The sequence below is a fragment of the Aegilops tauschii genome, chromosome 7, assembly GCF_002575655.3.
Source record: "Aegilops tauschii subsp. strangulata cultivar AL8/78 chromosome 7, Aet v6.0, whole genome shotgun sequence".
NCBI lineage: Eukaryota > Viridiplantae > Streptophyta > Magnoliopsida > Poales > Poaceae > Aegilops > Aegilops tauschii.
The window spans coordinates 628,263,422-628,278,630 of NC_053041.3; the positions used below are offsets into that span (position 1 = coordinate 628,263,422).

At 43.3% G+C, this 15,209-nt stretch overlaps 1 protein-coding gene across 1 annotated transcript in view; it reads left to right on the forward strand.

The window, feature by feature from the left end:
* LOC141027548 (uncharacterized) overlaps positions 1-13,127 on the forward strand; it is a 28,911-nt gene extending 15,784 nt beyond the window's left edge. Inside the window, exons 5-7 of the mRNA XM_073504617.1 lie at positions 11,246-11,595; positions 12,088-12,258; positions 12,713-13,127. Of these exons, the coding sequence (XP_073360718.1) occupies positions 11,246-11,595; positions 12,088-12,258; positions 12,713-13,127 (936 nt within the window). The remainder of the gene's footprint in view (positions 1-11,245; positions 11,596-12,087; positions 12,259-12,712) is intronic.
* The last annotated feature ends 2,082 nt before the right edge of the window (positions 13,128-15,209 follow it).

Consider the following 15,209-nt stretch of genomic DNA (forward strand, 5'->3'; position numbering starts at 1 on the left):
GCATCCAACTCACTTGCTCACGAAGACCTAGGGCATTTTGAGGAAACCCATTGTTGGAATATACAAGCCAAATTCTATAACGAAAATTCCCACTAGTATATGAAAGTGACAAAATAAGAGACTCTCTATCATGAAGATCATGGTGCTACTTTGAAGCAAAAGTGTGGAAAATGATAGTAACATTGTCCCTTCTCTCTTTTTCTCTCATTTTTTGGGCCTTCTCTCTTCTTCTGGCCTTTCTCTCTTTTTTAGGCCTTCTCTTTTTTTATCTGGCCTTTCTCTTTTTTTTCTTCACACGGGAGAGTGTTCTAATAACGATTATCATCACACTTCTATATATTTACAACTCAAGGATTACAACTTCAAACTTAGAACAAAATATGACTCTATATGAGTGCCTCCGGCGGTGTACCGGGATGGGCAATGACTCAAGAGTGACATGTATGAAAAATTATGAATGGCGGCTTTGCCACAAATACGATGTCAACTACATGATCATGCAAGGCAATATGACAATGATGAAGCGTGTCATAATAAACGGAATGGTGGAAAGTTGCTTGGCAATACATCTCGGAATGGCTATGGAAATGCCATAATAGGTAGGTATGGTGGTTGTTTTGAGGAAGATATAAGGAGGCTTATGTGTGATAGAGCGTATCATATCACGGGGTTTGGATGCACCGGCGAAGTTTGCACCAACTCTCGAGGTGAGAAAGGGCAATGCACGGTACCAAAGAGGCTAGCAATGATGGAAAGGTGAGAGTGCGTATAATCCATGGACTCAACCTTAGTCATAAAGAACTCACATACGTATTGCAAAAATCTACAAGTCATCAAAACCAAGAACTACGCGCTTGCTCATAGGGGGATAGATTGGTAGGAAAAGACCATCGCTCGTCCCCGACCGCCACTCATAAGGAAGGCAATCAAAGAAACACCTCATGCTTCAAATTTGTCACACAACGGTTACCATACATGCATGCTATGGGACTTGCAAACCTCAACACAAGTATTTCTCAATTTCACAATTACTCAACTAGCACGACTCTAATATCACCATCTTCATAGCTCAAAAGAATTATCAAGTATCAAACTTCTCATAGTTTTTAATGCACTCTATATGAGAGTTTTTATTATACCCATCTTGGATGCCCATCATATTAGGACTAATTTTATAACCAAAGCAAATTACCATGCTGTTCTAACAGACTCTCACAATAATATAAGTGAAGCATGAGAGATCAACAATTTCTTCAAAATAAAACTACCGCCATGCTCTAAGAAGATATAAGTGAAGCACTAGAGCAAATGACAAACTACTCCAAAAGATATAAGTGAAGATCAATGAGTAGTTGAATAATTATGTAACTATGTGAAGACTCTCTAACATTTAAGAATTTCAGATCTCGGGATATTATTCAAACAGCAAGCAAAACTAAATAAAATAAAATGACGCTCCAAGCAAAACACATATCATGTGGTGAATAAAAATATAGCTCGAAGTAAAGTTACCGATGAACGAAGAAGAAAGAGGGGATGCCATCCGAGGCATCCCCAAGGTTTGGCTCTTGGTTTTCCTTGAATATTACCTTGGGGTGCCTTGGGCATCCCCAATCTTAGGCTCTTGCCACTCCTTATTTCATAGTCCATCGAATCTTTACCCAAAACTTGAAAACTTCACAACACAAAACTTAATAGAAAACTCATAAGCTCCGTTAGTATAAGAAAATAAATCACCACTTAGGTACTGTTGTGAACTCATTCTAAATTCATATTGGTGTCATATCTACTGTATTCCAACTTCTCTATGGTTCATACCCTCGATACTACTCATAGATTCATCAAAATAAGCAAACAACACATAGAAAACAGAATCTGTCAAAAACAGAACAGTCTGTAGTAATCTAGTAACTTTCCATACTTCTGTAACCCCAAAAATTCTACCAAATTAGGAAAACCTGAGAAATTTGTGTACCAATCCATAGAAAAAAGAATCATATCAAAAGCACGTTTCTGTGAATTATCAAAACTAATTTACTGGGCGCAAAAGTTTCTGATTTTCAGCAGGATCAACACAACTATCATCGTAAGCTATCCTAAAGGTCTTACTTGGCACTTTATTGAAACAAAAGCTATAAAACATGATTACTACAGTAGCATAATCATGTGAACACACAAAAACAGTAAAGGTAAATATTGGGTTGTCTCCCAACTAGCGCTTCTCTTTATTGCCTTTTTAGCTAGGCATGATGATTTCAATGATGCTCACATAAAAGATAAGAATTAAAACATAAAGAGAGCATCATGAAGCATATGACAAGCACATTTAAGCCTAACCCACTTCCTATGCATAGGGATTTTGTGAGCAAACAACTTATGGGAACAAGAATCAACTTGCATAGGAAGGTAAAACAAGCATAACTTCAAGATTTTCAACGCATAGAGAGGAAACTTGATATTATTGCAACTCCTACAAGCGTATATTCCTCCCTCATAATAATTTTCAGTAGCTTCATGAATGAATTCAACAATATAACCTTCAAATAAATCATTCCTTTCATGACCCACAAGCATAAATAATTTATTACTCTCCACATAAGCAAAATTCTTCTCATTCGGAATAGTGGGAGCAAATTCAAGAAAATAACTATCATGGGATTGAAAATTGAAATTAAGATGACAAGTTTCATGGTTATCATTATTCTTTATAGCATACGTGTCATCACAATAATCATCATAGATAGGAGGCATGCTTTCATCATAATAAATTTGCACATCAAAACTTGGGGGACTAAAAATATCCTCTTCATCAAACATAGCATCCCCAAGCTTGTAGCTTTGCATATCAATAGCATCATGGATATTCAAAGAATTCATACTAAAAACATTGCAATCATGCTCATCATTCAAAGATTTAGTGCCAAACATTTTAATGCATTCTTCTTCTAACACTTTGGCACAATTATCGGAATCTTTATCTTCACGAAAGACATTAAAAAGATGAAGCATATGAGGCAACCTCAATTCCATTTTTTGTAGTTTTCTTTTATAGACTAAACTAGTGATAAAACAAGAAACAAAAAGATTCGATTGCAGGATCTAAAGATATACCTTCAAGCACTAACCTCCCCGGCAACGGCGCCAGAAATTGCTTGATGTCTACTACGCAACCTTCTTCTCGTAGACGTTGTTGGGCCTCCAAGTGCAGAGGTTTGTAGGACAGTAGCAAATTTCCCTCAAGTGGATGACCTAAGGTTTATCAATCCGTGGGAGGCATAGGATGAAGATAGTCTCTCTCAAACAACCCTGCAACCAAATAACAAAGAGTCTCTTGTGTCCCCAACACACCCAATACAATGGTAAATTGTATAGGCGCACTAGTTCAGCGAGGAGATGGTGATACAAGTGCAATATGGATGGTAGATATAGGTTTTTGTAATCTGAAAATACAAAAACAGCAAGGTAACTAGTAATAAAAGTGAGCGAAAATGGTTTTGCAATGCTTCGAAATAAGGCCTAGGGTTCATACTTTCACTAGTGCAAGTTCTCTCAATAATAATAACATAATTGGATCATATAACTATCCCTGAACATGCAACAAAGAGTCACTCCAAAGTCACTAATAGCAGAGAACAAATGAAGAGATTATTGTAGGGTACGAAACCACCTCAAAGTTATCCTTTCGGATCAATCTATTCAAGAGTCTGTAGTAAAATAACACGAAGCTATTCTTTCCGTTCGATCTATCATAGAGTTCGTACTAGAATAACACCTTAAGATACAAATCAACCAAAACCCTAATGTCACCTAGATACTCCAATGTCACCTCAAGTATCCGTGGGTATGATTATACGATATGCATCACACAATCTCAGATTCATCTATTCAACCAACACAAAGAACTTCAAAGAGTGCCCCAAAGTTTCTACTGGAGAGTCAAGATGAAAACTTGTACCAACCCCTATGCATAAGTTCTCAAGGTCACTGAACCCGCAAGTTGATCACCAAAACATACATTAAGTAGATCACGTGAATATCCCATTGTCACCACTGATAAGCACATGCAAGACATACATCAAGTGTTCTCAAATCCTTAAAGACACAATCTGATAAGATAGCTTCAAAGGGAAAACTCAATCCATTACAAGAGAGTAGAGGGGGAGAAACATCATAAGATCCAACTATAATAGCAAAGCTCGCGATACATCAAGATCATGCCATATCAAGAATACGAGAGAGAGAGAGATCAAACACATAGCTACTGGTACATACCCTCAACCCCGAGGGTGAACTACTCCCTTCTCGTCATCGGGAGTGCCGAGATGATGAATATGGCCACCGGTGATGGATCCCCCCTCTGGCAGGGTGCCGGAATAGGGTCCCGGTTGGTTTTTGGTGGCTACAGAGGCTTGCGGTGGCGGAAGTCCCGATCTAGGTTAAGTTCTGGAAGTTTGGTGATTTATACGAGAGGTTGGCGTCGAGAACAAGTCAGGGGGCCCGACAGGGAGTCCACGAGGAAGGGGGGCTCGCCCCAGGGGGGTGTGCGCGCCCTCCACCCTCGTGGGGCCCACGGGACTCCCCTCCGGTAACTCTTCGTTCCAGTATTTTTTATATTTTCCAGAAAAAATCTTCGTTGATTTTCAGTGCATTCCTAGAACTTTTATTTCTGCACAAAAACAACACCACGGTAGTTCTGCTGAAAACAGCGTCAGTCCGGGTTAGTTCTAACCAAATCATACCAAAATCATGTAGAAATATTATAAACATGGCATGAATGCATCAAAAATTATAGATACGTTGGAGACGTATCACGCACCATATCTAATAAAGTACGGTTACGACGTTCGGACACACGATTACGTTGTGGCGTTCCAGGTGGCGTGAGTTGCCAAACTATTCCACATTGTTTCAAATGAAGACCAAACTCATAACTCAAATATTCACCTCCACAATCAGGTCGTAGAAACTTTATTTTCTTGTTACGATGATTTTTCCACTTCACTTTGAAATTCTTTGAACTTTTTAAATGTTTCAGACTTATGTTTCATCAAGTAGATATACCCATATCTGCTTAAATCATCTGTGAAGGTCGGAAAATAACGATAGCTGCCACGAGCCTCAACACTCGTCGGACCGCATACATCAGTATGTATTATTTCCAATAAGTCAGTTGCTCGCTCCATTGTTCTGGAGAACGGAGTCTTAGTCATCTTTCCCATGAGGCATGGTTCGCAAGCATCAAGTGATTCATAATCAAGTGATTCCAAAAGCCCATCAGCATGGAGTTTCTTCATGCGCTTTACACCAATATGACCTAAGGCAGTGCCACAAATAAGTTGCACTATCATTATTAACCTTGCATCTTTTGGCTTCAATATTATGAATATGTGTATCACTACAATCGAGATTTAACAAAAATAGACCTCTCATCAAGGGTGCATGTTCATAAAAGATATTACTCACATAAATAGAATAACCATTATTCTCTGATTTAAATGAATAACCGTCTCGCATTAAACAAGATCCAGATATAATGTTCATGCTTTACGCTGGCACCAAATAACAATTATTCAGGTCTAAAACTAATCCCGAAGGTAGATGTAGAGGTAGCGTGCCGACGGCGATCACATCAACTTTGGAGCCATTTCCCACGCGCATCGTCACCTCGTCCTTAGCCAATCTTTGCTTAGTCGTAGCCCCTGTTTCGAGTTGCAAATATGAGCAACAGAACCAGTATCAAATACCCAGGTGCTACTACGAGCATTAGTAAGGTATACATCAATAACATGTTCAAATATACCTTTCACTTTGCCATCCTTCTTATCCGCCAAATACTTGGGGCAGTTCCGCTTCCAATGACCAGTCCCTTTGCAGTAGAAGCACTCAGTCTCAGGCTTAGGTCCAGACTTGGGCTTCTTCACTTGAGCAGCAACTTGCTTGCCGTTCTTCTTGAAGTTCCACTTCTTCCCTTTGCCCTTTTTCTTGAAACTAGTGGTCTTGTTAACCATCAACACTTGATGCTCTTCTTGATTTCTACCTCCGCAGCCTTTAGCATCGCGAAGAGCTCGGGAATTGTCTTATCCATCCCTTGCATATTATAGTTCATCACGAAGCTTTTGTAGCTTCGTGGCAGTGATTGAAGAACTCTGTCAATGACACTATCATCAGGAAGATTAACTCCCAGTTGAGTCAAGTTGTTGTGGTACCCAGACATTCTGAGTATATGTTCACTGACAGAACTATTCTCCTCCATCTTGCAACTGTAGAACTTATTGGAGACTTCATATCTCTCAATTCGGGCATTTGCTTGAAATATTAACTTCAACTACTGGAACATCTCATATGCTCCATGACATTCAAAACGTTGTTGAAGTCCCGATTCTAAGACGTAAAGCATGGCACACTGAACTATCGAGTAGTCATCAGCTTTGCTCTAACAGATGTTCATAACGTCCAGAGTTGCTCCTGCAGCGGGTCTTGCACCTAGCGGTGCTTCCAAGACGTAATTCTTCTGTGCAGTAATGAGGATAATCCTCAAGTTACGGACCTGGTCCGTGTAGTTGCTACCATCATCTTTCAACTTAGTTTTCTATAGGAACGCATTAAAATTCAAAGGAACGGTAGCACGGGCCATTGATCTACAACAACATAGACATGCAAAATACTATCAGGTACTAAGTTCATGATAAATTAAAGTTCAATTAATCATATTACTTAAGAACTCCCACTTAGATAGACATCCCTCTAGTCATCTAAATGATCACGTGATCCATATCAACTAAACCATGTCCGATCATCACGTGAGATGGAGTAGTTGTCAATGGTGAACATCACTATGTTGATCATATCTACTATATGATTCACGTTCGACCTTTCGGTCTCTGTGTTCCGAGGCCATATCTGCATATGCTAGGCTCGTCAAGTTTAACCCGAGTATTCTGCGTGTGCAAAACTGGCTTGCACCCGTTGTATGTGAATGTAGAGATTATCACTCCCGATCATCACGTGGTGTCTCGGCACGACGAACTGTAGCAACGGTGCATATTCAGGGAGAACACTTATACCTTGAAATTTAGTGAGAGATCATCTTATAATGCTACCGCCGTACTAAGCAAAATAAGATGCATAAAAGATAAACATCACGTGCAATCAAAATATGTGACATGATATGGCCATCATCATCTTGTGCCTTTGATCTCCATCTCCAAAGCACCGTCATGATCTCCATCGTCACTGGCTTGACACCTTGATCTCCATCGTAGCATTGTTGTCATCTCGCCAACTATTGCTTCTACGACTATCGCTACCGCTTAGTGATAAAGTAAAGCAATTACATGGCGATTGCATTTCATACAATAAAGCGACAACTATAAGGCTCCTGCCAGTTGCCGATAACTTTTACAAAACATGATCATCTCATACAACAATTTATATCTCATCACGTCATGACCATATCACATCACAACATGCCCTGCAAAAACAAGTTAGACGTCCTCGACTTTGTTGTTGCAAGTTTTACGTGGCTGCTACAGGCTTCTAGCAAGAATCGTTCTTACCTACGCATCAAAACCACAACGATTTTTTGTCAAGTGTGTTGTTTTAAACTTCAACAAGGACCGGGCGTAGTCAAACTCGATTCAACTAAAGTTGGAGAAACTGACATCCGCCAGCCACCTGTGTGCAAAGCACATCGGTAGAACCAGTCTCATGAACACAGTCATGTAATGTCGGTCCAGGCCGCTTCATCCAACAATCCCGCTGAATTAAAGTAAGACATTGCTGGTAAGCAGTATGACTATTATCGCCCACAACTCTTTGTGTTCTACTCGTGCATATAACATCTACGCATAGACCTGGCTCGGATGCAACTATTGGGGAACGTAGTATTTAAAAAAAATTCCTACAATCACGCAAGATGTATCTAGGAGAAGCATAGCAACGAGCGGGGAGAGTGTGTCCACGTACCCTCGTAGACCGAAAGCGGAAGCGTTTAGTAACGCGGTTGATGTAGTTGAACATCTTCGCGATCCAACCGATCCTAGCACCGAACATACGGCACCTCCGTGTTCAGCACACGTTCAGCACGATGGCGTCCCTCAAGATCTTGATCCAGTTGAGGATGAGGAAGAGTTCCGTCAGCACGACGGCGTGTCGACGGTGATGATGAAGTTACCAGCGCAGGGATTCGCCTAAGCACAAAGACGATATGACCGAGGTGTGTAACTGTGGAGGGGGGCACCACACACAGCTAAGAGAATATCTGTTGTGCAATTGGGGTGCCCCCTGGCCACGTATATAAAGGAGGAAGGGAGAGAGGAGGCCGGCCAGGTAGGGCGCGTCAGGGGGGAGTCCTACTTGGACTCCTAGTCCAAGTAGGATTCGCCCCCCCCCCCTTTTCTTTTCTTCCACCAGAGGGAAAGGTAAGGGATAGAGAGGGGAAAGGAAAGAGGGGGGTGATACGTCTCCAATGTATCTATAATTTTTTATTGTTCCATGCTGTTATATGATCAATCTTGGATGTTTTATAATCATTTTATAGTCATTTTATATCATTTTTTAGTACTAACCTATTGACATAGTGCCAAGTTCCAGTTGCTATTTTTTCCATGTTTTTTACATCGCAGGAAATCAATATCAGACGGAATCCAAATGTAACGAAACTTTACGGAGATTTTTTTGGACTAGAAGGAACGTAATGGGCCCTGGCTACGCCTGGGGGGTGCCCCGAGGGGGGCACAACCCACCAGGGCACGCTAGGAGGCCCAGGCGCGCCCTGGTGGGTTGTGCCCACCTCGGGTGCCCCCCGGACCGCCTCTTTGCTCTATAAATACCCAAATATTCCAGAAACCCTAGGGGAGTCGACGAAATATTCATCCAGCCGCCGCAGAGTCCAGAAACACCAGATCCAATCTAGACACCATCTCGGATGGGTTCACCACCTCCATTGGTGCCTCTCCGATGATGCGTGAGTAGTTCTTTGTAGACCTCCAGGTCCGTAGTTAGTAGCTAGATGGCTTCCTCTCTCTCGCTGAATTCTCAATACAATGGTCTCTTGGAGATCCATATGATGTAACTCTTTTGCGGTGTGTTTGTTGGGATCCGATGAACTTCGAGTTTATGATCAGTTATATCTTTTTATATCCATGAAAGTTATTTGAGTTTATTTGATCTCTTATATGCATGATCTCTTATAGCCTCATATTTCTTCTCAGATATTTGGGTTTTGTTTGGCCAACTTGATCTATTTATCATGCAATGGGAAGAGGTGCTTTGTAGTGGGTTCATCTTACGGTGCTTGATCCCAGTGACAGAAAGGGAACCGACATGTATGTATCGTTGCTACTAAGGATAAAACGATGGGGTCTATCTCTACAGAGATAGATCTTGTCTACATCATGTCATCGTTCTTATTGCATTACTCCGTTTTTCCATGAACTTAATACACTAGATGCATGCTGGATAGCGGTCGATGTGTGGAGTAATAGTAGTAGATGCAGGCAGGAGTCGGTCTACTAATCTTGGACGTGATGCCTATATAATGATCATTGCCTGGATATCGTCATGTTTATTTGAAGTTCTATCAATTGCCCAACAATAATTTGTTCACCCACCGTTTGCTATTTTTCTCGAGAGAAGCCACTAGTGAAACCTACGGCCCCTGGGTCTTCTTTCTCATATATTTGCTTTTGCGATCTATTTTTCTTTTGCATTTATTTTCAGATCTATTAAACCAAAAATACAAAAATACCTCGCTGAGTTTTATTTCTATTTATCTTATTTGGCATTCGATCTATCAATCTACTACGAATTTACCTCACGTCCTTTGCCTATCTAGCTTGAGGCGCCGTACCCCGGAAGGGATTGACAACCCCTTTAACACGTTGGGTTGCGAGGATTTGTTATCCGTGTGAAGGGGTTGTTTATGTTGTGTTGCTTGGTTCTCCTGCTGGTTCGATAACCTTGGTTTCATATCTGAGGGAAATACCTACCGCCACTGTGCTGCATCATCCCTTTCTCTTTGGGGAAATACCGACGTAGCTTCAAGCGACATCAGGGGGCCGGCCCCCTCCCCTAGTCCAATTCGGTTTGGGCCAGGGGGCGCCCCTCTCACGTGGCCCTTTCTCCTCTCCTCCAATAAGGCCCAATAGGCCCAATACTTCTCCCGGGGGTTCGGTACATCAAATCACATAACTCATAATACAAATCGTCATCGAACATTAAGCGTGCAGACCCTACGGGTTCGAGAACTATGTAGACATGACCGAGACACATCTCCGGTCAATAACCAATAGCGGAACCTCGAGGATCATATTGGCTCCTACATATTCTACTAAGATCTTTATCGGTCAAACCGCATAACAACATACGTTGTTCCCTTTCTCATCGGTATGTTACTTCCCCGAGATTCGATCGTCGGTATCCTCATACCTAGTTCAATCTCGTTACCGGCAACTCTCTTTACTCATTCCGTAATGCATCATCCCGCAACTAACTCATTAGTCACGTTGCTTGCAAGGCTTATATTGATGAGCATTACCGAGAGGGCCCAGAGATACCTCTCCGATACACGGAGTGACAAATCCTAATGTCGATCTATGCCAACTCAACAAACACCATCGGAGACACCTGTAGAGCATATTTATAATCACCCAGTTACGTTGTGACGTTTGATAGCACACAAGGTGTTCCTCCGGTATTCGGGGGTTGCATAATCTCATAGTCAGAGGAACATGTATAAGTCATGAAGAAAGCAATAGCAATAAAACTAAACGATCATTTATGCTAAGCTAACGGATTGGTCTTGTCCATCACATCATTCTCTAATGATGTGATCCTGTTCATCAAATGACAACACATGTCTATGGTCAGGAAACTTAACCATCTTTGATTAACGAGCTAGTCTAGTAGAGGCATACTAGAGACACTCTGTTTGTCTATGTATTCACACATGTACTAAGTTTCCGGTTAATACAATTCCAGCATGAATAATAAACGTTTATCATGATATAAGGAAATATAAATAAGAACTTTATTATTGCCTCTAGGGCATATTTCCTTCACTTTTCACCAGCATGTCTATAGTCTTCCGTTTCAGTTGCCTTTTGGATGTTTGACGTCGCAGACATGTCTTCGTAGGCCGACGATACCCTGTGCACCCTATTGTACGACATCAACGGCCAGAAGGTGGCTGTGGGAAAGGCAGTGATCGTGAAGCCGAAGGACCGCATGTTCCACAATCCTGAAGCCGGGCGTCTTCAAGGTTAACGTGGCTAGTGTCAAGGCGGGCTTCGAGGATTTGCCTCCTCCGGTACCAGTCGATGACGAGGAGATCCCTAAACAGATTGGCGCTTGCAAGAGCTGGTTCTTGCCTTGTCCGAAGACTCTTCTTCGTGTCGAGGCGCCCAGTATCACACCAACGACAACTCCTCAAGAAGATATGAACACCACCCCACCTACCAAATTACCTGCACCTGTCGTGGCGGGTGATAGCGGACGATGCGAGGGAGAGCCTCCATTAGTGCCAGATGACGGCGCCCCTGTAGAAGAAGCAAATGTTGATGATTTCATGGAGGAGGAGGATGATGACCCTCTCAAGTATATCAATAACGCCTACGATGATGGATGATTGATGGCTCGGGACTATGACTCAGGCTATGAGCATGGAGATGATGACTTGATGCTTCCTGATTTGCCGGAGCCGGAACGTCCTAAGGCGGAATGCAAAAAGTCTCTTTTCATGCGATCCTCGCAGGAGACGCCTCTAGATGCCGCCTCTACCTAGCAACAACTCGAGGGCTGTCCACTGATTAGCCTGACGACACTGGGGGTGGTGGTTAGGGAAGGTATGGTGGGCTCACTACCGCCACCCGCCAAGAAGCAAAGGAGGAGACCGAACAAGAAAGGCCCTAAAGGCGCCAGAGTTGCTTCAAGCAGCTAGCCGCCTCTGAAGCCTGGGGAGGTAGACAGAATACCCGTCGAAGGTGCGGAGGGTTTCCATGTCGCTGGCCACCCGATCCTACCTCCAAAAGCGCTAGAGCACATACTGAACAATGATCTAAGGAGACTTCATGAAGATGTGCTGGCCAGAGAGAAAAGCCTTCTCATCTCGGAAAAACCAGGATACCCGCTTTACGCGGCTCAGGTGTCGGTCGGGAAGTTGTACGTCGAGAGATGGCCCGCGGATAAGTTCATCCTGCGATTTGACTACATCTACGACATGTTCCACATGACCAAGCTGGATTTCCAGTTCATCCGCATGTATGCGCCGTATCTCAACTAAATCATCAAGCGTGAGAACATAAAATATATCTGCATCGCGGACCCGTACTATATGCACGAGAGCTTCTTGGCAGTCTGCAAAGAGCACCGTGACTATGCGAGCAAGTACATCGGCGAGTTCATGATCGCTAATAAGGACAAGTAAACTATTCTCCTGCCTTATCATCCCACATAAGCCATCCGCGGATATCCTTTCATAAGTTTTAATCATTCCTTTGCAAGCATGGAGGCTAATTTGAGGAGTACTTATTGCGCAGTGTGGGGGGGGTGCGTCGTCCTCATCTCTCTGTACCCAGAATACTCCCATGCTATGTACTTGGACTCATCGAAGAACATCAAGAAAAAGGATTACACGCACATAAAGAGTTTTCTCGATAGTGCCCTATTAACCTTTAGCCTTTCTAGTGGATATATCAAGGTGAAAAAAGTACAGGAAGAACGGGCTGTGTTTCGGCCATAAGACCGACTTCTGCTGCATCCAGCAACCGTACATCAGTAAGGCTGATGGATTCTACCTCATGCGTCACCTGATCGATTATAGAAGGGATAATCAACGCCTTCGCATGTCAGCTACTCACAATGATGCCGAGATTGTGAACTGGGCCACAAGCATAAGAAGGACACCGGATCCTCGAATCCGAGCTGAGTTTTATCACGTACAGTGTGAACTTACCCAAGTGATCATGAAGGAGGTCCTCGAACTAACAGGGATGTTCTACCATGGGCCAATCACGTGGGAAGATGTCCGAGCACTGCTACTCGCTCAGCGTCTGGACCTGAAGCCTTTCACGAAGCTCGGGTGCTTCCTCCCTGACTATGAAGATTGGACCGCCGACATGGAGGAATGATTGACGATGACAATGTGTCACCACTGTCGTTTTATGGCAAAATTTTGAATTTATGCACGGCGAAACTCTGTGATGTAATTAAACCGTCCTCCTGAACTAGCGTAGATAGCTCTAGTTAATTAGTTTGGGTATGAGGAACTTCGTTATTTATGTTTACTATAGCTTACTTGTATTTTGCTAATTATGCCTTTTTGTGTTTCCTAAGTACATTATGTTGCATAATATCGTTGAATTTCATCAACTGACGATGCAGGTACATAGATCAGAGATGGCGAAGGGCTGCTACGCCGTATTCGTTGGGAGGGTTCCAGGAGTGTACGATCACTGGCCAGACACTCAGGCCCAGGTGGAGGGGTACCCGGGCGCTAGCCACAGAGGGTTCGACAGCAGAGCCGAAGCGGAAAATAGTTATTTGAGGTGGACACTCCGGCAAGAGAGGGAGTGAAACCGGTGCCTCAAGAAGTACTACATAGTCGCGCTCTTGCTCATTCTGATTGCTCTTCTCTTCTACTTCATGGTTTAGATAGAGATGATGAAACTTGTGTGTGTGCCATGACCATGCAATTGCATTTATTCGAGACATGACATGACTTGTGTATCGCTATTTTCGAGATGTGATGATATTTGTGTTGGATGATGATGATGATGATGATGGTATGACGAGACTACTGTATGTGTATGATATGATCAGAATAATATATGTTTGTTATGATATAATGAAACTACTGTATAGAGCATGCACAAATACATCACAAATACGTAGAGGGAAAATAAAAATATGAAAGCAGCAATATTAGCAGTAGCGCTGGTTTATCAGCAGCGTTTGCTTTGGAGCAGCGCTACAGATAATTATCAGTAGCGCTGGTTGGAGCAGCGCTACTGCTAATCATACTTACCAATAGCGCTGGTCCGAGCAGCGCTACTGCTACAACTTAGTTGTAGCGCGTTAGCAGTAGTGCTGGACCCAACGCTACTTCTATAGGTATTTCTAGCGCTGCTAGTATGATTTCTCCTAATAGTGTAGGGAAGATCAAATCACAATGGTAGCCTGGTCTCAGCTGGCTAAGTGCATGCATGCATGCATGCATGCATAGAGATGCATGGAGAAGCGTGGGCTACACGGTGATAAAGTATAGGGGCGAGATGTTCCTGGACGTGAGCCATAGCTGTCCCTTCCTCTCTCTTCTGATCGCCAACAACTTCCTCCTGTTTGCCTAACAGTTCAAGCCCACGCGGCCACCGCGCACACCGCGTGAACATGGAACCGTCGCTGTTGAGGACCATTGAGCACTGCTCCTGTGATTGACGCCCTTGCTGTCTGGTCGCCATGACTCGGCGTCAGCTTTTATCCACATCATGCATGCATGGCCCAAACGCCTATCGAGCCGGGAAGGACAACCGGCGATATCGATCAACCATGCATGCGCCAGGTTTCCGTTTTCTAGGAAAAGTGGAATAAAACTAATGTTGGCAGTGATAGTTTACCATCATTTCGCTGTTCTATTCAAAGTTGTCAATTTGGCTATGGGAAAAATTAATATTGACACTGATAGTTTACCATCCAAAATAATAGTATAACAATTACATTGTTGTCATAGGTGAGAGCAGTTTTCATTTTGATTATTTGTTTTTGTAAAGTTTTGATTATTTGTTTAGCTTTCTATATACCGTAAAGGGTTTTGGTTATTTGATTATATACTTTTTAGGCAGGATGGTAAAAGTTACCAACAAGTCATTTGGTGTATCAGACCCCCCCCCCCCCCCCTCCCCCCCTCCCTTCCTTCCATGTGTTTTCCTCCTCAGTGACACGGGGGAACCCTAGCCGCCGCCTTCCGTACAGCCCCTCCTCCCTCTCTTCTCATGCCGCCGCCACCTGAGGGGCCGCCGGCAAAGTGGGGTCGGCTCCAGGGCTGCAGGGAAGGTGGTGGCGGGACTTGTTGTTTTTCAGTGGTGGCCCTCGGGGCAGGGCGTGCAGGGACACGGTATTGGCAACGTCACAGAACACCGGATGGCACGATGCTAGGTTGCTCCGGTGTGACGCTTGGGCAGTGGCATGGGAACGGAGACCCTCCCTTGGCCGGC